General features: G+C 38.9%; 1 protein-coding gene across 6 annotated transcripts in view; it reads left to right on the top strand.

The window, feature by feature from the left end:
- Positions 1 to 25,439, top strand: part of CDK14 (cyclin dependent kinase 14) — a 328,023-nt gene that overhangs the window by 219,994 nt on the left and 82,590 nt on the right. For 5 of the 6 annotated variants that reach the window (XR_010609906.1, XM_065666401.1, XM_065666400.1 and 2 more), the window contains 2 exons: positions 6,607 to 6,670; positions 21,307 to 21,355. Coding sequence is in view for 5 of the 6 variants with exons in the window: in XM_065666401.1 (XP_065522473.1) it covers positions 6,607 to 6,670; positions 21,307 to 21,355 (113 nt within the window). In the remaining variant the exon portion in view is untranslated. Of the gene's footprint in view, positions 1 to 6,606; positions 6,671 to 21,306; positions 21,356 to 21,463; positions 21,686 to 25,439 lie in introns of those variants that run through there. The other variant, XM_065666403.1, reaches the window with a different exon arrangement.

Raw genomic sequence — 25,439 nt, 5'->3', positions numbered from 1 at the left:
CATACGGTCTTTATTTTTTCATGAATCCAAATAAATATATCGTTGCCATCTTAGCTGATAGACATTGTTTATTTAGTGAAAAATGAGGTGACTTTTCCATTGCAGCTGGGAATCTTGGAACATCCACGACCTTTCCAAAGTTAACATGTGTTCAGCCTCAATCTAACAGATGCATAAGTGCATTACACAGACTTACAGATTCATTGTTTCTTATGGAAACTGAACTGCTAAGCTCCTGATGTGAAGAAGTGCCTGGTACCAAGGCATTTCCATTCCTGTCTCTATCCTTTGGATATTAAATTTGACACTCAGCTGTCATCCATCATGCCCAGCAGAGAGCTGAAGGAAGCCTCGCTATAGATGTCAGTCAGCAGACTCTGAGTCAGCATGCATAATACACAAAGAGTTGCTGAATATTTTTTTAACCTTTTATACAAAGACCAGATGCTAAGCTGAAGGACAGAGTTCCTCCTTTGGTCTTCACTACTACATGTACTTTGTGCTCACTGACACTCTCAGGTGGCAATGCAACACTTCCCCTGATTGTGAAAGATGTGATTAAGATCTACCTAACAGTGATTCCTCAGGAGGGGAATGTGGCAGTAGGTGGATCATCTGGACAAATGGCTTAACAACAGAACAGACTGCAAGAGAGCTTCTCATCCAGACCAGATAGGAAATTCCGTATTCAGAGGTGGCTCTGGGAGTGATTGGAGCTACCATAGTGAAACCCTGGAACTCACTGCAGCTCAAGAGCCATACCTAAAGCAGTAGTGTACTTTCTTGTAATGAAAAGGAAAAGAACTCCTAGGTTTTTAACTAAGTTGAAAGCTTCATTGGAGATACCTATATGTTTTGGAAGATTATAACAGATTTTTTTTTTGTTGAAAAATAGAATATGTGAAGCTGCCAAGTCTCACTCAACAGAAAGAGATTGCTGATTTGGAAGTGGCTCTACAATATTTTTCCTCTTTTTATTTTGCTCTCCTGACATTTTGTTGACTAAACTTTGTTTGTTCATTGAGTTGACCTAAAGTGAAAAAACCTGAAAAATCAGCAAATTGCTTAGCCTGATTTCCATAAATATTGTCTAAGGAAAAGCAGCTCATTTGCATGCTGATCTTGTTTTTCATTCTGTTCTGTTGTTACAAAGCCCTGAATAATACCACAGGCTGCATGTCCTCTGTCTTGCTGAAATCCAAACCACCGCCTTTCTTGAGGATCATCAGATTTAACAGGGTTAAAGCATTATTTCAGTAATACACAACTGTGTATATTGGGAACTGGTAGTGCGTATAGAAATGCTTGTTCTTTATCAATTATGCCAGCACTTGGAAAAAATGTGGGTGGGAAAGATTTGCATTGCTGCAAGAGATTCAGATGACTTCTCTGGACAACTTGTTACCCAAAATGACTTTATCACATGGCAGTAATAGGGAATATTTTTGCATTCAAAGCAGAATACGGGCCAACATAACTAATTGTGTTGGTAGGGTAGCACAATGCTTACCGTAAAATAATGATTCAGTTGCATAACAGGGAGCAGGTTAATTAAGGGAATGATGAGTCTTTGTAAAATCAGATGCAAAATGCAAACAACTTTTTTCTTATATTAAAAAATCAAGGCAATGCAGTAGACCTTAATGCATTTGTGTTGTGTTTCCTGGGAAATCTTTCTATACCACTCTTCAAGTTTTGAGCAGCAGGTTCTGTTTTCATAACTTTCTGCCAAACCTGAATAATGTCAACTGGCACTAAGGGTATTTAGCTCTCAGTACCCTGATAAGTTGTAAATCTGTTATTTTTGTATAAATAGATTTCTGTCCTGGGTTTACCAGTAGCAGTTTTGCTCCTTCATAGTAACTGGTGCAAGCTCTGTGTTTTGACTTCCAGCCTGGGCAGAGAGCTGCTAACACCGATTGTTTTTAATTGTCGTTAAGTAATGTTTAATTGCAGCACATGGGTCGTGTACATTCGACTTCATCTGGGTCTATGGGTACAAAGCAATAAAATCATAAATGCCCTAGAACATAAGAAAAAAGATCCGGTGCAGCAGCCCAGATGGGTTTACCTCTGCATTGCCAGTTGCTTCGCTTCCATTGCTGCAACCACCCCCACATGGCATTTGCCACCATCCATGAGTCAGTGTAGAGATAAAGTACTGGCCACTTTTCTCGTTCAGCAATGTCCAGGGCCAGCTGGATGGCTTATGAGAAGTTAATGTGACCTTTGTGAATTACTAACACGGGGAGACCGCCTGGGAATCCCGGATGCTGTAGGCTTGGGAGTGATCAGTAGCCTACGGCTACACCACCCTGAAAATGCCCGTACTGGGCTGGATGTTCAAAGGCAGGGTCTCCTCTACACATCATGCGACTGATGCTGTAAATGGTCTGAGAGGGGGGCTGGGAGGGTGGTTGTTCTGGTGTTCCTCAGTGGCTCAACTCTTGGGTACATGTGCATCTACGTGGCGTACATTCAGCAGTAGTTATTGTGTGATTATAACCAAGTACATTAGACAGTTCAGTATCCTTGCAAACATTGAATGTATAAAGATGATCAGTCATACAACACAGCTCTCTTCATCTTGCTGTTATTATGAATCACTTTTATAGAAAACACCTGCTTAGCTTCCGAGATCTGGGAGTAGGGGGAGGGCAAGAAGGTGGGGGAGTGAGTGAACGAGCTTTGTGGTTTGGGTTTAAACCACGAAAATTTCTAACCTTACAAATTAGATTAGAAACTGATCCTGATTTTGAACAGCAAGTTTTAAATAAAGAGGTCATTTTGTCTCGTTTGTTAGTGGATGAAAGAGTGTTGTATATAGTGTGAAACAGCAAAACCCCTGTAGGTTTTGGAGTTTTCTTCACAGAAACCGTAGCTGTCTTGGTCCCTGGAAAACATTAAGCCCATTCCAAATTTGAGTATTTTAGATTATTCTTAATAATTAGATTTAGAAAATAGGATCTCAGCCGATGCAAATTGAATGCTTACCTCACTGAGAAGTAGATTATCATCAGAGAAGCAAACAAGTTAGTCTTTTCTTCTTTCTTTTCTTCTTTTTTTTTTTTTCCCAAATAATTCTTAATAGTAAATAAAAGTTTATTTCCAATATTAAGTTGGGGCTTGATTGCCGTGAAAGCAGCGGTTGTTTTCATGGGTTTGGGATATGAAATGGAAAGAGTTAGTGTTGAAATGTAGAAGAGACAGAACTCCTGGTGGCATGTTTGGGTTGAGAAGTGGCGGTCTGTGGAAGGGAAGTCAGGGCAAGGAGGTCACCTTTATGTAGCAGCTCCTGTTGTTAAGTTGTCCCAGGCTGCTGTGTCTCCAGTATCTTCCACTTCCACTGATTGCTGTAAGCTTAGGTTTGCTTTCCAGCGCTGGCTAGGCACCAGTGGTTTGATACTACCAGCTTAATGCTAACCGCTGGTTTGGTTTGGATAATCAGTCCTAACAGCTAAGGGACAGTGGTTTGGAGTAAAACCAGGTGACTGTTGGGTTCTCCCTTCCTTCTCCACTTTCCTTTTCCATGTGGGTCTCTTAATTCTCTTTTGTAAGCCACAAAACAAGGCAGGTCCTTCTCCACTGTAGTGTTGCATGTTAACTCCACTTTGCTTTGTTTATAGCAGGTGTCAAAACTCATTGCTTTGCATTGTTTAATCCCACCCCATCAAAATGGGTTTGATTACTACTTAGAAGCATCCCTTGCAAAGTGATGCTTACAAATGTATTTATGTTGACATATCTGTGGGCAGTGACTGTTTAATCTTATCCAAAACCACAGCTGTTTCACTGCTGCCTCTCTTCCATGTTTGTTGATTGATAGTCGCATATTGTGAATTTCTGTGATGTACATGTTAAAAATCATGTGGAAGAAGGGTGATCTTTGCCGTGTTTGTACAATGCATTATAATACAGTGTCTGGATCCTTGCCTGAACTACCAAGTGCCCCTGCCTTAAAAATGGTAGGAATTAAGAGGGTAGAAAACTGTAGTTGTTTATAGCCTGACTGCTGCCCTTGGACAGAAGTTATAAATACTGTTGGTGCTTTGAGTACTCCAGTGCACAGAACTTGTTTGTAGCTGGCTCTACACTGTAGCGGCAGATGTGCTAAAATATTATTAAAGAAATGGATTTGAAAGCTAGTAAAACAAATAATTGTGAGTCACATAAGAATAATTTCAAAAGTGTTCTCCCATCAGGTCCTCTGTTACTGGGCCTGATGCTACTTTGAAAACCAGAATAATCAATTTCTTAGCTCTGAGTTCTACATTCAATTGATCTGAGAAATATTCTACCTTGCACTGAAGTATCAGATTTCGTTTGCTGGTTTTAATATTAATCTGTGCCTTACCTACTTGTGTCTCATCTGAAATAAGAGACCATGAAGAACGCACATTTAGAAGGATGTGGCTAATTTTCTTATCCTCATGACGTTTCATGAGAGAATATTCCTTCGGTTTGCTAAGAAGGTTTGCAAAACTGAGGACCGTATTTCTTAAACTCGGGATGCAAGAATCTCTGTTTTTAATCCGCGGGCTCCCTCTGGTGGTCTAGGACGTGCTTGGCACCAGGAGCTTGATTATTGCAGAAGCTAAGTGAAAGTTATTTACAAATCGATTTAGTGACGGTGTCAACAGTGTCTCCTAACTTCTTCTTTAGTTAACGAGAGAACTGTGCTCTCCCTAATAGCAATAATAAAATGAATACTGATGTTATGGTGAATCACTGTTGCCGGTCTAGTTTTACCTTATTCAAATGCCAATTTAGACATATTTCAGCAGGGCTGAAAGCAATGAACTTCAAATAATATTTATAAATAAAGTCCGTCAACTTGCACATCCAAATAACCACATAGATCTGTACTGTCTAATCGCACTGAGCTGTCATCTTTATTTCTCCGACATCACTGTGCTCTGCTTTCAGCTCCTACTGGTCATACTACATCTAAATCAGGCTATTTGCCTATTGTATTTGATAATGGAGGAAAATTATCTTTGCATTAGTAATATTAGGTTAGAAACATGTTAGTATTGTAAACTGCATAACAAATTTGAGTCTCTAGAGTCATAAAGCCCACCTTGTAGGTAGGAATTGTATCTGTTCAAGAGGTCACTTACTTTTGCCTCAAGTATTAAACCCATATCTAATTTTTTTTTTTTACAAATTTTTGGCAGAGTTGAAGAGAAATTTTTGTGTTTCAGCTTCCCAGTCTTGCTTTTTTTTTTAACCTTGAATTTATCAACATGAACAAATGTTTACATAGCTGAAGAAACGCAACAAGTATTCTACAGTCATCCTTCCTTTAATGCTCTTAATGCATATATATATTGTAGCAGACACAATAAAAGAAAGAAAAATTCTTCAGCTCTAAGTGATTTGAGTAGATGACTTGTAGCTTGCCTTGAAGTGTCACAAACCTTCACGTACTTAGACGAAAGATTTTCACATGAACTTCATGCTTGTTTTGTGCTGATGTGTCTACAACATATCAGAGTGACTCAAGATAAGCAGGTCCAAAAGATTTATTCACGAGATCTGCAGTGCAGGTAGGGGCAGGGCTGGCAGAGGGTTTTGTACATTTATGACAATGCAAAACAAGCAGCAGACTGGTGTGAGATGCTTTCACTTGAGAATGCCAGCCTTTTATTTCAGGGCCTGAGCTTATAATAAATACTGAAACAGTCCCTAGCATTTTCATTTCTGTTAGAAATTGTATGTAAATTTGTAACAAGAGAGATCCCACTAGTGAAATACCGAATTCTACAACTCATTCAGAAATGCACTTCTAGAACTGCTAATTTAGGTGTTCCTCTTGACTCCACTTAAAGAAAGCATTGACAGTTATGTCTTATGAAGAAAACTAGGTTTGGGAGAACTAATTACAGCAATTCTCTCAATATACTTATTACTTGTGCCAAAGGCACAAATGTGAACTTTTCATATGAGGAGAGGGTATAAGATGTATGTGAGAAGCATTAAATACTTTGCTGCTAAAAATTAATCTGACTTGTATTATGAGAAGGAGGACAATTGAAGTGAATATAATGCATGAGTCAATAAAGTCTGTACTTACTAAGAATTTATTATTTTATGTATACTACATCCACTTAAAATGACAACTGTTTGCTGTTCATTCTTGTTCATGCCATGCTCTTGGTCACCTGCTTCACCATTTGTGCAAATCATCTATCCTAGCATCTATTAGCTATCTGTTCATTATATTTAAATTTACAGGGACTGAAATTATTTCTGAGCTCAAATATCTAGCCTCTGTGACACCAGCACTCTGAGATATGCGGGTAGCTTGACACTTGTCAGTGGAAAGTAGCTTTATCATGTAATGTTTAAATAGGCAACCTGAGAGGAACACAGCACTGTTACGTGCTTTACTGACTCAAGAGGTGCCTTGAAATCATGGTAATAATGTAACTTTTTGCACCTTCTTCCTTCCACACTCCCCCCAATAATTAAGCTTATTTAATGTTCAGATTGTAACATACATTGAGCTTATAGTGAGGATTGGCTTTTTGCAATGCTATGTCTTGTGATGTCTTTTCCATTAAAACAACGTAAGTCTTCTTTTTTTTCTCTTTTTGTGCAAAGGTACTTGGAACACCAAATGAAGATACGTGGCCTGGAGTCCACTCTTTACCCCATTTCAAACCAGGTAGGTTGAAGTACTAAGTTCAACCAAGTTCTCTCCCTGGAAATACGGGACACAGATAATTGCATCCCTGTCCGCAAGCATCAAAATGACCTGGTATGCAGTGCACAAACCATACTGCAATACTTCTAGCTGCTTACTTTTTCTTGTGCTCACAGTGGGTTGTTTTGGTTTGTTTTGTTTTTCATTTGTTTAATTTCTTTGCTTTCTTTTGCATTTTCTCCTGTTTATTACAGTATGAGCCCTGACCTGCTTGCATTCTTCAGCCTCTGAGTGTCGTACCTTTCAGACAGGCTGATTCCCAGTCAGTATTACTTTTCCACAGACCAGCCTGAACTTTGAGGAATACTAAAGGAAGCTAAAGAGTAAAGACTTTGTGAAAGCTGAATTTACTCCTAGGTTATCTGCTAGTACTTTTCTACAAAGGTTCAATTTTTTAATGTGCATTATACTTGAAGTTGTCATATTCTGCAACCATTCTTGAAAAGCTGTTTCATCATCTGACACCTTACTGTGAGAGGGAGCAGTTTGTTCCCTAGAAACTACAAGTACATGGTCAGCTTTGTTATGCATGTATGTGTATGTATGTAATTACTTAGTCTTGTTAACTTTTGAGTGGGGATCTTAGAAATACTGGTTTTTAAACATGCCAAACAGGCAAATCAGTAGGAGACATGCTGATTGTTGAGGTGGTGAAATACTGGAATGGTTTGTCCAGAGAGGCTTGACATCTCTATCCTGTTCAAAACCTGACCAGACAGGGCCAGAGCAGCATAAACTTGTTGCACCTGCTGTGAATGGGCTTGGACTAGATGGTAAAGGGCTGGTTACTAGGTGCTTTCAGATGAAGCACTTAATTGGCTCCCAGTATACTAGGATGAGTCTTACCATTTATAACCCTATGACTAAAGTATGGAAGTGAGTGACAGAATTGACCCAGGAATACAATTTCAGATGTTTCTGTCCTCACAGGCATCTCATGAAACTCCTGGTTCTCTTTGCTGCAGATGATAATCCCATCATCTTTTGTCATAAACTGTAACAACCTGGAATCCTATGCCATTTAAGCCTAATTTCCAAGTTATTTTATAGGTGAACATAAAGATTTCCTTGTCATTCCAGCCTTTCTTATTTGTCAGATCTGCAGGACCATAGTGGCTCCATTGGGGCAGCAAAGAGACAGGAGATGTGGCAGAGGAGCTGAAAAGGACAAACGGATTTAGGCAGCTCTCAAAACCAGAGAGATTGAGATAGAGAAACAAATATATTGTAGGGCATACCCTGATAGAAACACAAAGCCTTGAGAAAAGGGAAGGCAGGTAACTTTCTTTCACACTGCTTTTCAGTCTCTGTCCTAATGCTGTCTTACTACTGCATAGTGCAGTCACTCTCTGGTGCTCTCTAGTGAGTTAGTACATCTTCTTTAACAAATACAGTTTTTCACTGAAATACTAAAACCACTACAATTTTCTTCCTTAAATCAATGTGCCATTAAGTTTACAAGTTTTTAAGTTTCTCATTCTTGGTACATATTAAAAGGCGGGTATACACATGCAATACAGTTACAAAAATACAGTGTTTTTTAGCAGCAGTCCAAAGACATTGTTTTTATCCAAGAATAGTGAACAGAAGGAGAAAACCTGGAGATGTCAGTGCATGCTCTTTGGTTTGGTCTTGATTTTATTCTTCTGTGTGATACAGGAAAGTTTTGAACAGTAGATGGCAGCCAAGAAATTTACTGGTTTCATTTTTCTGTTTGGCTTCCAAGTGTGTTGGGGGATGTGGGTTTATTACCACAGAAGAACATCAGAAATAAATCCACAGTAGGCACTCCATTAAATCTAATTTTTATACAAGCATTGTGTTAGATGTGCTTTTATTTTCTCCATCCCAGACTATGGATTTTGTCAGCTATGGATACATAATATTTATAAAAATGCAGAATGGGGATAGAAGAAAAGATGCCTCCAAGGCAGAAAATGGTCACTCAGTATTTTCACCATTTCTGCATGGTGTGGTCTTTGTTCTCTCTGATCCTTTCCACATCTGTGAAGTATGTAGATATGCAAGTCAGAGTAATTACTATTCTTACTGGCAATTATTTAATCTTTCCAAGGCCTGTTAATGCAAAGCACTGAGCTCCTTAATTCCTGTGCGCTGTGCAGGTCTAAGAGCACTCCAAAGGAAAAAGCCCTCTCAGTATGCTTACTATGTTCTGCACATTTTGTACCACCCTATATCCTTCATGGCCTTGGTAATAGGATTTTTTTGCCTTATGGGTCCTTATTATCTGATTTTAGAAATTACAGCAATAGAACAGCCTGGGTTGGTAGAGACCTTAAAGATCATCCGGTTCCAACTGCCCTGCCATGGGCAGGGACACCTTCCACTAGACCAGGTTACTCAAAGCCCCGTCCAACTTGGCCTTGAACACTTCCAGTGATAAGGCATTTACAGCTTCCCTGGGCAACCTGCTCCCGTGCCTCGTCACACTTGTAGTAAAGAAGTTTTTCCTAATACCTAATCTAAGTTTCCCCTCTGTCGGCTTAGAGCCATTTCCCCTTGTCCTGTCACTACACGTCCTTGTAAAAAGTCCCTTTCCAGATTTCTTGTAGGCTACCTTTAGGTACTGAAAAGCTGATACATGATCTCCCTGGACCCTTCTCTTTTCCAGGGTGAACAAGCCCAACTCTCTCAGCCTGTCTTCACAGGAGAGGTGCTCCAGCCTTCTTCATGGCCCTCCTCTGGATTTGCTGGAGCAGGTCCATGTCCCTCTTGCCTTTTAGAGGCCCAAGAGCAATCTAACTGGACAACCAAAACTTGGCTTACATACCCCAAAACCCAGTAATTGGACATTATGCTAATGAACTGTGGAATGGTTAGAGAAGAAAAACACATCACCTTTAGGATCATACTGGTTTGTGCAGAGCCACTGTCGGCTGGGCTTGGAATTACACTATTTGCGCATCCTGTTAGGGTCATTGGAGCTGTTTGGTCATACATACCAGGTTCTATGTTGGTTCTTAAAAAAATGCTTTCCTTCATGCCATTCTGTACACAAAGGTTTTCTGGCTATGGGAAGGCTGCATGTCTGCTTCCCCAGATGCTCAGCCAGCCATGCTCTCTCCCTGTCTGAAAATGTTGTTACACCCTAGAGAAAATTTCCCCACTGTATGGAACTGAAAGAATCTTCTCTACCAACTGACTTCTTTGGAGCAAAAATGGAGGTTAATGCTTTAATAGCACATTTAAGATGACTTAATCTTTTCCTTTCCTTCTCAGAAGAATGCGAAGGAGAAAACCTGAAATGCCATGCCAAATCTGAACCAATTCCATTTTTCTTTAAGATTTGAGAAATTATTGGATATAAATGTAGATTATATGGGTTTAAGTGACTTCTGTGCTTTAGGTGTCTTTCTGAGCTTTGAGACCAATAGCTGCAAACAGTGTGACAAACTGAGAAGTGCAAAGAGCACTGGTGATGAGGATATCAACATCCACTCAGACAAGGCTTTGATGCTGTAAACTGAGTTGTGTAAGCATAAACATAAGGACTTGAACAGAAGTATCAATGATAAATAGTTACTATAGTTTAAAAAATGCTGAGCATATTAAATGCCTGTGAAGTTGGGAAGACTATTGAGAGTAGAAACAAAATTTCACTGTATTTCTTTTTGCATACAGATTCAAATAACTAATTTTCATGCTGTAATTTGATAGGGCACAGTCCTGTGCTGCAGAGAGCAGTTTATTAGGAGAGATGTCTGAAAAGCATGGCATTAGTCTCTTCTCTATCACAGTGGCAAACGGTCTGATTATTATGGAAAACAGCCAGTGCAGAAACAATGATGATCTCTGATACGTTAATACGTGGGAGCATTTCTGAGGCTCAATAAGAAATGTGTTCCTAAGTCTAGCTGTGGGTCATCTAGCTATGTCATCTAAACACCTAAACTCAGTGATTTTAACAGTCTGTAATTGTGAAAATTAAAGTAATAATTTGTTTTGCCATCTAAAAAGTAAAAAAACAACTTGTATTTTATCTGCCTGCTTTGAGATCTTTGATTACTTTCTGTCTTATAAATATTCTGAGTAATATGGGAGATGTTAAAGCTACACTTAGGTTTTCACTTTTCCTACATTCTCAATTAGTCTTTGGGACTGATGCTGCATAACCTCCATCCTGGGAAGTTAAATTTTATCAGAAGGTACTGTCTGTGAGCAAAGTGGGAGAAGGTAAGATATGCTCACAACAGAAGACATATGAAGTAATAGTGGCCATGAAGAGATGGTTAACAGTCAAGGAAAAGTAACCTGTTAGGAAGGTGAAGAAAACATAAGAATGCTTCGTAGTGTTCATTGGGCATCAGTTTCCTTATAATACAGTTTCTAGGTGAAAGTATTGAATAACATACTTAATCTTGGACTGATGATGTAGGAGCTCGAACCTTACTATATTCAACAGATGATCAGATAAAATATGAAGTCATACACCTGAAAAGGTGATACTGAGACAATGGAAACACCTAATGAGCACTGTTTTTTAAATGAATATCCCTAAAGGGAGGATGAAAAGAGTTAAGAGGAAGAGATTCTCCTTAAGAAGAAAGTGGAAGACAAAAAGAAACTAGAGCGAGAAAACAGCATTCCTAGGAAATACTGCACAACACGGAGTCTGCTAGAGATTGACAAATACTTTGTGGATTTATTAAAAAGTCATGAGTCTATGACTGACAAAACCACTGCCGAGCTGGTGTTCTGACTCAGGAATTCTGCTTTGCTTCCCAGGTGATCAATAAATATGGATTTGGTTTAGAAATATGATCTGCCTACCTGCATCTTAACAGGTGATTGATAGCCAAAGTTTTTCAAAGGATTAGAGGAGGGATGGGCTCAGAGACTAAACTGCTTTGGCACAAACCCATGGAAATACTGTATATGAGGAATACGGCTTTTCAAATTTTCGTAAGAGTTTTTCACCAAAGCCTGTCAACAATTCATTACATGCTGAATCAACATCTTGTTTGTTTACATCCACACTGATGCCAATGAATGTTCCCAGGCAATGTGGGAGTCTCTGCAGTTAAACTGTTAGAGCAGCCTCTGGCATGCCTTTAGCTTATGCCAACTAGCACTTCCTGGGTATGGTTTGGGGATGAGTATGGGCTTGGGACCATTTCCTGTATGAAGTTCCCACCTCCTGTATTGGAGGACTGAGGTGGAAGGGTGCTGCAGCAGTATGCACAGGACAGTAGTGGTGTCTCAGTCAATGAACAGTCTTGAACCTGTTTAAATTACTGGTATAGATGTAGTTGTCAAGAATTTGAATACTTGAAGAAAGGAGAGAGGGATCTGTAAAGGAGAACTAATTTCAAACTTCTGCTCTTTAGTTTTGGCAGAATTATAATATTTGGTGTTTTCTCAAGTCTGTGGTATCCACAACCCAAGGGAAGAAGAGCTGTTAGTGTTTTCACCATTCTTTAAACAAAATTGCATGAAACTGGAATTAAAGTTGCTATTATATATGCAAGGGAGCCAGGGTGAGCACTGCTAAAAAGTGGAACCATCTAATATAAAAATCCAGTGCTTTAGACAATGCTAGCTATTAAAAATACAATTCCTACTCATGCTCAGTTGGCAGTTTAGAAAACAGCATCTATTCTTCCTGTTTACATGACCCGTGCTCTGCTAAAGCAGGTGCTTTTGGAAGGGAGGAGGAGAGGCCATGGGGATGGAGGCTGGAGAGTTGAAGTAAATTTTCTCAAGACATTTGGCATAAAAAATAGCAAAGTTTAACTCATTATTGTGATAAAACTCCAGTAAAATCCCTAATTGAACATTAGTGCTGCAAACTGCTTGCAAATTTGCTTGTCAGGATGGATGCTTGTCTTTGTCTTTTACTAACCTAATTTAAATATGTTTTGGATTGAATCTTTAATAAAAATATGAGTCTTACATATCACAATACAGTGTTAGTCACTTTAGACTTTTAATTCAAATGTAAAGAAAACCCTTTTAAAGAAATGCATTAGATTTTTCAAAATATTAATTATGGTGATGTTTAAATATTTGCATTTAAGCTAATCACATTTGGTTTTAAATAGAAAAACATTAATCAAGGAATGCATATTAGCCGTCATGTTGTGATTAACAACATAAAAAATGCCTTGAAGTCAAACTGCATTTTAAGTTCTTTGGTTTATACTAGAAGCTGATTATCAATAGTGCTAAAAAGGAGCTAAAAAATCAAAATGTAGTATGCTTCTAATTTCATATGTAGCTTTTCATGCCTATTCTAGGTCCTTTCAAGGCAAACGTGGCAAAGGTATAATAGTTCATGTGTTTTTCTGACTGATAAAAGAGAAAAACCCCTCATCTTCTTTTATGTTACTTAAAATGCAAGTGCTTATTTTTTCAATTCTCACAGCAGACCAGTGGTTGCTTCAGTGGTCTGCTAATAAGCTCACTAGTGGGTTCTACTAAAATTCACTTCTGTTTGAACCTGCCCTTGATGCAGGGCTGTCAGATGGAGCATGTTTATCAGGCAGATAATGATGTTTGCAGTGGTGAGCATGTAAGTATATATGCGGGCACACAAGTGAGTATGCATGTATAACGGTGTTGCTGTACAGCAGCTGTCTAAAGGAAATGAGAAATAGAAGGGAATAGAAATACTTTATGTAAGAAATAGAAATACTGTTGTTTCTAAGACCACTTAATACAGCTGGGTGTAATGGATGAGCTTTCTGGCACAGGTTTCTTTTCCCCCTTAATTCTTCAAGCTGAGTACAGTTTGGAACAGTTGTTTCAAGAACATAATTTTATTGATGCATGAGGTTTGTCTAATCAACCAGCTCAAGAAATTTACTCCCTGTCTTCCCTCCGATTGCTCACTTCTGCTTCTATTTTGCAGTCGTTACTCCAGCAGCTTTGTTGATGCTACTGTTTGTGGGGCACAGCCCTAAGAACTTCCTTGGCACACAAGTAAGCTGTGCTGCAAGGTCTGAAGCGAAGAGCAACTCAAATCTATTTACTGACAGCATAACATTTGTGTAACCACCACCCAATATCTCTGTGTGGGTTGTGTGTAGTGCCCGGCAGAACAGTGAATCTTGGCTCTGAGGCTGGGCTTCTGAAGATGTGGATGTAATACTAGCCTACTCCTCTTCTATACTCTTTTAAAAATTTAAGATTGCATGGTTTGCTACTGGAAGATACTGCAATTGGTACTTCTTTCCAGTAAGGAATATGAATACTTTATGTTTGCTCTTATTTATGAAATCCTGTCTAGGGATCTTTTTACACAGCATTTGTTTATGAACATGCCACTTAATTAGTCAAGATTTCTCTAACTTGGCCTTCTAAGAAGTAAATGGTAAACACTCTTAGGTGCTGTGGGATTTAAATAAAACCAAAAATATCTTCTTTCATTTCACGCAAGCAAAAACACCTATGCTAGTGAAATAAGCACCAACATAAAAAGCCAGATCTTTAACTGGCTCTTTAACAGTGAGACATGTTTGCTAGTAACGATGATGACTGTATATATGGGATAAAAATGCAGAGGATCAGATGTTCTTTCCAGAATTTGTTCCTGAAAGATGTACAACTATTTAAGTGTTTCCATAAAGGAAATTAAGATCACACTTTTCACTTTAAATTTTAGATGAGCTTACTGTGTCGATCTGCCAGTGTTTTTATTCAAAATAAGCACATTTAATAATAATAATAATCTGAGAAGATTTTAACTCTAGTGTACACACAGTTTGAACTATCAAAATTCAAAATACAACTGAGATCAAATCTTGATCTGTAAAGATACTGCTTTTCAGGCTTCTTTAATCTCAATGCTGATGGGAGTGAGCAGCTGCCTCAGGAAGACGGTGTGCTTCATGTTCTTGAGTGACTTGCACTGGAGGATGGTTGTGTGAGTGGGTGATTATGCGAGCGTCTGCATGAAATTCTTACGTGTACCTGTTTGCCTTTCAGTTCTGAGGGAAGGGTAGTAAGTTTACACTACATGGGATTTCTTCCACAAGGCTGGACTGAGATTTGAATGTCCTGGACTGCTGCCTTTCATAGTGTATGTCAGGCAAAGGTTTCTTTTGGGGAGAGTGTTTATGGTAATTCTGCAGTATTCCCAGGATCTTCCATACAGTCAAGATCTACTGATTGATGTTACCATTTTTTATGATTGAATCAATGGGAGCATCTGAAAAACAAATACCAGAATTATATGTTGGAAGTATCATAAAATTTAATTTCATGCAGTTGGTCCCAGTCAGATATGTATAGCTTTAGATTTGTTGTATTAAATCCATCTAGTAGTAAAGGACAGAGGCATTCATTACAGGTGTGTGTGAGTCATTCACTCTGACAAGTAACTCAGAAGTAAACCTGGAGATGTAATTGAAGGACTGAATTACAGTTATTAATTGGACACATTTAGGAGATACTCAGATAAAAGTTGTGAAGTTATGTTATCTCTTTTTTGAAGGTGTTGTGACTGCAAGATTAATGTTCTAGGTATGTAATATTGTGGTTTCATGATTTAGGACTTAAAAAAACCCTGCATTGTGATGGAGAAACTGAAGAACAAGATTATTGCAGCTTCTCTGTTCTGGCAACTCTGAAATCAAAAGCAGCTGGTTTTATTACTCTCTTTTTTGTTCTCTAAAGAAGGATAAATTCAGGAAAGTACTAAGAACTGGCATGTACACAAGGCTGGGCTTAATTACTACAGTAGTCCCATCTAGTTACACTGTCCAAGAAAGTTAACAAGACTCTCGTTGGAGATATGACCACAGAATTGTGTAGAAATAGGTGAGCTGTAGTTTATTGATGTCATTTCTTTTCTTTTTTTTTTTTTTAATAAAAAAGTAAGGAGCCTCTCTAATCTGCTTGGAGTAAAGGGGAAAGAGTTGATACCAGTAGTTAGGAGAAGCACAGACTGCAGTCACACAGCATATAAATGGAGTTTGAAATAAAGGACCTGGGACTAACATTTGCCTTTCTGTAGACAGGGTTTCACCCTATCATGTTATCCCCCTAATTTTCTCTCTCCATGACTGATAAATATGGTGTGTAAGGTACTTGTTTAATGAAAGTTTAGCATAGAGCAGTAAACAATAAAGTAGGAAGATCCCTTTGAGAAGTTTGTTCATTTTGCTTATGCATGTCCCCTGTAACAGCATTTACAAAACTGGTTCCAGTGTATCACTTTTTCACTAAAAACTCCTCTGGCATAACAATAGTTCTTGTTTCTTGCAGAACTGAAATGGATCTTTGGACATGAAAGCCTTAAGGCAATTTGGCCAAGAGGTTGACTCTTATGTTTTCCTCCCACAGAGAAAATAGCCTAAAACTCTCACAGCTCAGTCAAGAAAATATATTGTATATGGTAATTCTCAACTGTTTTAAGTGAATGTAGCTCTGCTGAAGTCTGTGTTGCTGTGCCAGTTTGATCCAGCTCAGTATCTGACCAAAACATATTGCAGAATGACAGATAAAATCAAAATCTGTCTTTCCCCCGGTCTAGCAAGCTTTTCAGCAATGCTTCAGGTCAGTTCAATTCTCTTTCCACCTAGTACTTTTCTGCACCAAAACAGATTAATGTGCAAATCTGCACTTTATTAGCTGATCTCCTCGCCAACAAGGAGGGTTTGGTCGAAGTGGTGACGGTCAATGGCAGCCTTGGCTGCAGTGACCATGAAATGGTGGAGTTTAGGATCCTGTGTGGGAGGAATAGAATACCTAGCAAAGCCACAGTTCTGGATTTCCGAAGGGCCAACTTTGGCCTCTTCAGTCAACTGCTAAGGGAAGTCTCATGGGAAAGTGTACTAGGCGGTAAAGGGGCTCAAGATAGTTGGTTAGCATTCAAGGACCGCTTCTTCCAAGCTCAGGATCGGAGCGTCCCAATAAGTAGGAAGTCAAGTAAGGGATCTAGGAGACCGGCGTGGTTAAACAAGGAGCTGCTGGGCAAACTCAAGTGGAAAAGGAGAATCTATGGATTATGGAAGGAGGGGCTGGCCGCTTGGGAGGAATATAGGACAGTTGTTAGAGGATGTAGGGAGGCAATTAGGACAGCTAAGGCCTCCTTGGAACTCAATCTTGCTAGTCGGGTTAAAGACAATAGAAAGGGCTTCTTCAAATACATAGCAAATAAAACTAACACAAGAGGCAATATAGGCCCACTGCTGAACGAAGTGGGTACCCTGGAGACAGAGGATATAAAGAAGGCAGAGGTGCTGAATGCCTTCTTTGCCTCTGTCTTTACTCCTGCAGACTCTCCCCGAGGGCCCCGGATTTCTATAGCCCCAGAAGGAGTCAGGACAAAGGAGGAGTTTGCTTTGGTAGATGAGGATTGGGTTAGGGATCAGCTATGCAATCTGGACATCTGTAAATCGATGGGTCCGGATGGAATGCACCCACGGGTGCTGAGGGAGCTGGCGGAGGTCATTGCTAGGCCACTTTCCATCATCTTTGGTAAGTCGTGGGAAACGGGCGAGGTGCCTGAGGATTGGCGGATGGCAAAGGTCACACCAGTCTATAAGAAGGGCAAGAAGGAGGACCCGGGTAATTATAGACCGGTCAGCCTTACCTCCATCCCTGGAAAGGTGATGGAACAACTTATTCTTGACTCCATCACTAGGCATATCAAGGATGAGGGGGTCATTAAGAACAGCCAACATGGTTTTATGAGGGGGAAGTCATGTATGACCAACCTTATAGCCTTCTATGAGGAAGTGACTAGGTGGAGGGATGATGGTAGAGCGGTAGATGTAGTTTTCCTTGATTTCAGTAAGGCATTTGATACTGTCTCCCACAGCATCCTCATAGATAAGCTAAGGAAGTGTGGGCTTGACGATCAAGTAGTGAGGTGGATCGAGAACTGGTTGAAAGGAAGAAGGCAGAGAGTTGTGGTCAATGGCGCAGAATCTAGCTGGAGGTCTGTGACTAGTGGAGTTCCTCAGGGGTCGGTGCTGGGACCGGTGCTGTTTAATATTTTCATCAATGACCTGGATGAGGGAACTGAGTGCACCCTCAGCAAGTTTGCTGATGACACAAAACTGGGAGGAGTGGCTGACACACCAGAGGACTGTGCTGCCATTCAGCGAGACCTGGACAGGCTGGAGAGTTGGGCGGGGAGAAACTTGATGAAATTTAACAAGGGCAAGTGTAGAGTCTTGCATCTGGGGAAGAACAACCCCATGTACCAGTACAGGTTGGGGGTTGACCTGCTGGAAAGTAGTGAACGAGAAAGGGACCTGGGGGTCCTGGTGGATAGGAGGATGACCATGAGCCAGCAATGTGCTCTTGTGGCCAAGAAGGCAAATGGCATCTTAGGGTGCATTAGAAAGGGAGTGGTTAGTAGGTCAAGAGAGGTTCTCCTCCCCCTCTACTCAGCCTTGGTGAGGCCGCATCTGGAATATTGCGTCCAGTTCTGGGCCCCTCAATTCAAGAAGGACAGGGAATTGCTTGAAGGAGTCCAGCGCAGAGCCACAAAGATGATTAAGGGGGTGGAACATCTCCCTTATGAGGAGAGGCTGAGGGAGCTGGGTCTCTTTAGCTTGGAGAAGAGGAGACTGAGGGGTGACCTCATCAATGTTTACAAATATGTAAAGGGTAGGTGTCAGGAAGATGGAGCTAGGCTTTTTTCAGTGATATCCAGTGATAGGACAAGGGGCAATGGGTGTAAACTGGAGCATAGGAAGTTCCACGTTAACATCAGGAAGAACTTCTTTACTGTAAGAGTGACAGAGCACTGGAACAGGTTGCCCAGGGGGGTTGTGGAGTCTCCTACACTGGAGATATTCAAGGCCCGCCTGGACAAGTTCCTGTGTGATGTACTGTAGGTTACCCTGCTCTTGCAGGGGGGTTGGACTAGATGATCTTTTTAGGTCCCTTCCAACCCTTGGGATTCTGTGATTCTGTGATTCTGTGACTTGTTATGCAGCACTGTCTAGCTGCATCTTATTTTTCAGCCTTTGCCATAAATGAATGGACGGTGTTGAACTACTTACTTATAAAGTATAGAAAGTCTTTATTTTATTCCAGTTCATGTAGGTAAGTATCTGCTTGCATATGTGTTCTTAATGCACCTTTGTGCATTAAAATTGAATTTGAAATTCAAGGGTGAGCTCAGGCCAGTGCAACTTGGTGATTAACCTTACTGAAGCTCAGGCTTTTCCTATGGAAAGCAGAACCTGAATTAGTAAACAATGGGTACAATTTGAATTGTAATGTTATTATCCCTTTAAGTTTGGCTTTTACTCTCAGTGCCAACATGGTGCTTGAGCTACTTACTACAGAACATGTACTTCACTACAGAGATTTTCTTTGTGCTGTTGGGTATTAAAACATAATTACAGGCACTGACTGCAGTGCCATGTTGTTAGTACTGATCTATGGCTGCATCTAATAATGATCCTGACTACTTCACCCATTTTATTTAAAGACCTGCCTCAGGGCATTGGCACATCTGTAGCAGATGCATTGCATGCATTGCATAATAGAGATAAAAAGAAACTGGCACTTCCTATAGTTTTAATCTGAATGCCTCAAGTGTGATAAGTTATTTTGTTGTAATATTTGCACACAGAAAATCGTAAGGAAATCTCATCACTTGTACATACTTGTAATGAAACATATCAGAAATCAGTTCAAATATGTTAAGAAATATGCATAAAATTAGCAATTAAAATATTTCATTTGGAATTACATATTTACAAAACAATAGATTTTTCTATTAATAAAATGTGCCACATTGACTATAATTTATATCTTACAATATCCTAATCTTAACAACAAATTAAAGTTTATAATGCTGTATGACACAGTTCATAAAAATTCTACCTAATAACTTTAGTTTTGAGAACTATGTAATGATGGCACATCTGTGAGTTGCAGAAAGTCATCTCTTTTCTTAGATAAACTTCTTTATTCTGACAGAGGAGTCAGTTGGGTGCTATTTTAATGGTCATCTACAGTAGTCAAATACTTTGCAAATGCAGAAATGTTTTGTTGGTAATGCCAAAAACCCCCAAACCCAAACAAAACAAAGAAAAAAAAAACCCCACAAAAGAACTTTTAAGCTTTTGTTTCATGCATTCATCTACATCTAAAAGCCTTGAAGAGTATGACCATGTAGTTAGCATTTGTTGGTTTTTGCTAAGAAAGTTACTTGAGTAACTTACATACAATATTACATAAGTGATATTTATAATTTATATCAGTGCTAAGACTAGGCATAGTCACGTAGCTTCCAGTTTTCAGTACACTTGTCAAACATACCTAAGAGTGATTTAATTTCTTTAACTGCATCAGTCTGGTTAAAGCAACAGGGTTTGTAAGTGTGAAGTGGCCCTCAGAGTTTGCAGGTCTGCTGTTTAATGAAAACTTCCAGTAATGAAGTCAATGAGAGTTGAAGTTTATGCATACATCTTTCCAGTTAAAGTAAAAAAAAAAACACCAACCAACCAAACAAAAAAAACCCACCAGGTGTAACAAACAAAATCATCCACATTAATGCTAGAATTTTGTGTGTACCATAGTTCTGGCATCTTTAGAAGTGAGTATGTATGAAGCATATATGGCAACCTTAGAACTGATGTAAGCAGAGTATATAAATACAGGCATTTCAATACAACCCCACCCATTACATTTACAGTTGTTTTGCACAGTAAGATGCATGACTGTGTGTGTGCATATATGTATATAAAGTACTGTTGTAAGTATACAGTGTGCCTGTTAAATGTCATGCTCATGGGTGGAGAGGAATCAAATTTAAAGCTTGAGATTTTATGGAGTATTTTGTAAGTTGAGGACTTCTTCACAGCAACTAATGCCATAACACTAAGGTAGTTGAACAGGGCGAGTACTAGTCTACATGTTAGGATTTCAGTACAGTGAGGCTTCACGGGAAGTGTTATTATATTCTCCAGCTGTTTTGCATTTGTTTCTTCCTGAGAGGCACGTAGCTCCTGTTCAAATGGCTAACAGAGTACTGACTCTTCACTTCAGCAGCAGCTTTCATAGCATCTTCCTCTGCCAACTAGAGTCCTGCTGCAGAGCAAACATCTTCTTGGATATGAGAGGGAAAGTACTTATATCTGAACTTAAGAAATCATTTTTTGAGTAAATAAGTCTCATATTTGTTTAGTTCTGCTCATTATTTGTAAGTGTTCTTTAGAAAATGGACTTTTATGTAGCCATTATGTTTTGCGTGACTATGTCTTACTCTTACACCTCCTGAGAAGGATGTAAACACGGCAGTGAGGTCAGAGAATTTTATTTGTGATGAAGGAAAAAAACATACTAGATTGCCGGCTTCTTGTTTTTCCCTAGCAGACAAATAGAAGTAATTGTAAAAATCTCCATTTCTGGTGATGCCACAAGTAAATGAGCTTTAAGTCATGAAGGTTTGGTTTGGCTTGTTTTAACAAGCTGGGGGTCTTTGGGGGGGTTGGGTTTTTTTCCTCCATGTTTGTATGGCAATTGCTCCTATGCTAGTTGGTTTCCCTGTCTTGGGACTTGAGCTGATGAAATGATGAAAATTGACAACAGATAAGTATATTTGGGGGGAAAAAAATCTTGGTTTTAGGGTAAATAATTTATTGTGCCTCTTCTTTTTCTTGCAGAACGGTTTACACAGTACAGCCCTAAAAACCTTAGACAAGCATGGAATAAGTAAGTTGTTTTTTCTTCATTATTATTTTGACTCTTCAAGGATATGATTCATGCCAAGCTGAAGTTATCATAGCTGACTTAAAATGTCTTTATCCTTTTTAATTACAGTACAAATACGGAATTACTGAAGTATTATTATTTCCTGCTTCTGCCAGCTTTGAATATTTTTGAATTGCCAATTACTTGTACATTTTGAGAAACTGTATAGCGTCATATTTTCATCTTGGAGATATCAGCTGGCAAGTGTGTTGAGCTCACTGAGAGATGCAGTGTTACTGCCTTGGCCCATCAGTTTTGAATTTTGTTTTCCCCATTCATCTGTAACAATAAAGAGACCTTTAAATAATATGTTTCTAATAAGTTTTTGAGTGTTGTTTCCACATAATCATCCCCTGTTGCCAGGTCCATCTGGTTGTTGCTGTAAGCTGATAACCATACCAGTTATATACCAGTTACATTTTAATTATCACAACTGGAAAAAATCAATGTGCCTTTTTCTATTGTTTTTTTCCTTTAATGTTTCCTGAGTTTTTACAGCAGATGGACGCTGCTATAAAGGTATTGTGCTCAAAAGCCAGAAAGGCTGCCTAATAAACCAGGAATGCCTAATCAATCATCTCTGTAAAGTTTACTAGAAGATTTCTCAGCACATGAAGAATCTCTGTAGACAGGATATTTGGGCAGCTCTGTATTGAGTGATTAATCTCTCTTATATTTTGAAGAAAGCATACCCAGTTGCTTTCTTCAAAATATATGAGTTGGATGCGCACGGTAGCAGCTATGTCAATAACTTGTCCTGCTAGAAAAACTGTCAAGAGTTTTTCACCACTCTCTTTTCGCTGAAATATTCTGCAATCAGGCTAAGCCTTTGCTGCACCAGAATTGCTGTTTTCTTTCCGATACTCATTCTGAATTTTATTGTTGGTAGCAACTGTCTGTCTGGTTGGTAGTTTTCCAGGCAGTTCAACAGACAGCAGGAGTCTGAAGTATCTCCTCCTCCAAGTTCACCACTGAAGTTGAAAATATTAAATGTTTGGTGAAGGAATGTGTTTATTATAAGGGAAAAAAGTTACTGATAGGGTAGAAGTCCAAATCTTTTTTCAGTGTCCTAGTTTATTAGTAATGGAGTGTGTCTACAGCTGTAAAATTCATAGCATGGTCACTTGCCTAAAATGTGATGAGGTTTGTATTTATTTTGCTATTCTATTATTTTTTCTCCATTTGCTCCTTCCCAAACCAATTTGGTCCAATGTTTTGGACTGAAGCACAAAGGCATTTTTCATTTTAAAACAAACAAACAAACCAAACTTCTGAAATTATGGTTAACTGAGGGAGGAGAAGTCTCTTAATGTAATATGACCATAGCTAAAATTAGGTGTTAGTTGTTGGATGTGATACCAGAAATGTTCGTTCTTTGAGTCAGAACCTGTATGTCTGCAGAGCCAGGCATCCTTCATAGGTATTCTTGATGACTCTGTAGCTTGCTCTGCGTAACTGCTGGATCCTCCATGACTGCAAGTAACTTTCTGATTCCTGCAATTGGACACATAAAGCTGGCACTGAAGCTAGTGCAGGCCATCACAAAGGTTAAGTGTGTCACCTACCTGAATTAATTGAATTTCAGCACTCGAGAGGAAAGAAAGTTTCTGGCTTTTTTTATTCAGACTGGGAGCCTAATTTGGTGGCTTTTATGGAAGAGCCCATCTCCAGTTACTTTAGAGGGATGAACAGGAAGATCAATGTCACTTATAGTTGGCTTTTGTGAGTTTTGCCAATTCTTGTGATCCTTGCAGGCATCTTGCAATGTTTGACTCTACTTCAGTCTTACTGCTTGGAATAATGTAATTCCCTGAAAGTCATAGCTTTCATTTTTAAAAGTCAGTCATTAGAATTTTCTATATTCTGTCCTTGAACAATGAGCAAACTTGCAAGTTCATTTTTTCTTTGAAAGTAGTTAATGAAATCCAAAAGCTTGGAAGAAGCAATTATATTGCAACATAGGCAATTAGGTCTGGATTGGGAAAGAGGGACAAGGAAACTAACATGGATATGAAGTGTGTTTGCTTGGGGGCATATATTTCCGTAAGTAAAGTGAATAGATTCTGACACTCTGTTCCACCCATTCTGCAGGCTTGGACTGAATGTTTCGCTGTATTTTAACAGCAGTTAGACCCAGCACTATCATCTCCTCTACATGAATAAGTACAATAATAATTTGAATTTTAAAAGTTGCTTTCATTTATTTCTTTCAAGAACATTGCATGAAAGTTGTTTTCATAAAATAAACAAACAAAAAACCAAAAAAGAAACAAACAAAAAACCCACAGCAACAAAAACACCCCCCCAAACAAAACAAAACAAACAAAAAACCCAAACCCCAATTTGCTTAGAACAAACCCTCAGTCTCTGAGATTTCATAATTGACACAAGTTATGATCACATCACAGGCTGACTCAAATAAGTCCTGAGCTTTTTAACATCTAGGAAACCTCTTCAAAAATATTTATACAGTTTCAGTGCTCTGTGCATAAAGAAGGATTTACAATTTCTCAGCATAAATGAAGGGATTCAAAGAGTGAAAGCAATGACAACAGACAGAGTTCATTGCTTCATTTTGCAGTTCTACTACAATAGGAAATACTCAGTGCCTCAAAATTATGTATCATTTACATTCAAAATGTAATGGATTTTCTCTTTTTCTAGTGTAAATCTTAATTTGTGTGCTGTATTAGAGCGCTGTTGCTTGCACAGCTGCAGTTAAGGATATATAAACATTTCTGTTAGAGACATCATATTCCCAAGGGTTTATAATTCAGCTATAAAGCTTAATACATGGACAGAGTGATTCATTCTAGATTTTTTTTTCGTTGTTAGCATGTTTCAAAAAGCAGTAATCTCTGATCTTAAAAAAAAAAAATTGTTTTAAATTTCCCAATTTAATTTTTTGAAGACTGTTGATGTCACAAAAATGTCCCATTGAAACAGAATAGTTTTAAGTGTAGTTGGGGTAAACATGAGACCTAAGACATAAAGCCTTTTGTTTTTACATGTGTATTGGTTTTGTTGCAGAGTTACTGCCTCTCAACATTATAGTACCTTTGAAAGATACAGCTTAAAAATCAGTGTTTGTGGTCTTGGAAAGATTTATGTGTGTGCTTAAGCTCCTCTGACATGAAGCCATGTTACTGCATAGTATAAGGGGGGATATTGAGATACAAAAAAAAACTACAGAATTTTTCACACAGCAACTGCCATAGAAACTTTAAAACAGAGCACAACATTGAACTTTGTGCTCCCAAACTGGAAGAGAACACCTTTAATTTTATAAACACAATAAAGCTTTCACTATCTACTGTTCCATCTTTCAGGCACAGTCTGGCCCTTTATCTTGTTCGTATGTATGTTTTGAGGTCCTGTCATGGAAGAGTGAGAATATGGGCTTAGAAGTCTTCAAAGAGACTGAGTTTATGTAAGGAGAGGTTAGTAAGAAGGGAGAATAACACTCTTCCAACATCTACAGAGCCAGCTTCGTGTCTGTCAGGGCACAAGGAACAGAGGCAAAAAAACTGCAACACCAAACCTCCCCAAAAGCCACAGATGGTATATTGGAGGCAAAATAATTGCACCTGATTGACTACACTAGCTTCCACGAGATGTGAATTTTAAAGGCAGAGACGGACAATGGAACAATGATGGACACAAGCCAGTGGCTCTTTAATTCCTAGTCTAACTGGAAATTGGCTTAGAAGTGTGGAATGTAACAGCAGTGACAAAGTGAAACCCAGCAGGCTCATTATGTAATAAGTCAGATCCCTAAAATTTTTAAAATAGAATTGGTCACAATAATAGAGACTACTTTTGGGAAGTGTACTTTTGGGAAATAATATATGTATCACTTACAGTTAATTAAGTTCTTTGGAGACTTTAACACTGGATTTCTTCACTGGTTGTCAAACTACCTAAAGATTATAAAGAGAATATTTGCTAGATAAGAAGTGATATATAAATTTTGCAAAAAATGCTTATGATGTTAGGAAACAAAACTTGCATTAGCATTTGCTTCTATCTAGTGTGAAGCTTCCCC

The sequence above is a fragment of the Lathamus discolor genome, chromosome 2, assembly GCF_037157495.1.
Source record: "Lathamus discolor isolate bLatDis1 chromosome 2, bLatDis1.hap1, whole genome shotgun sequence".
Taxonomy (NCBI): domain Eukaryota; kingdom Metazoa; phylum Chordata; class Aves; order Psittaciformes; family Psittacidae; genus Lathamus; species Lathamus discolor.
This window is presented reverse-complemented; position numbering and strand designations above follow the sequence as displayed.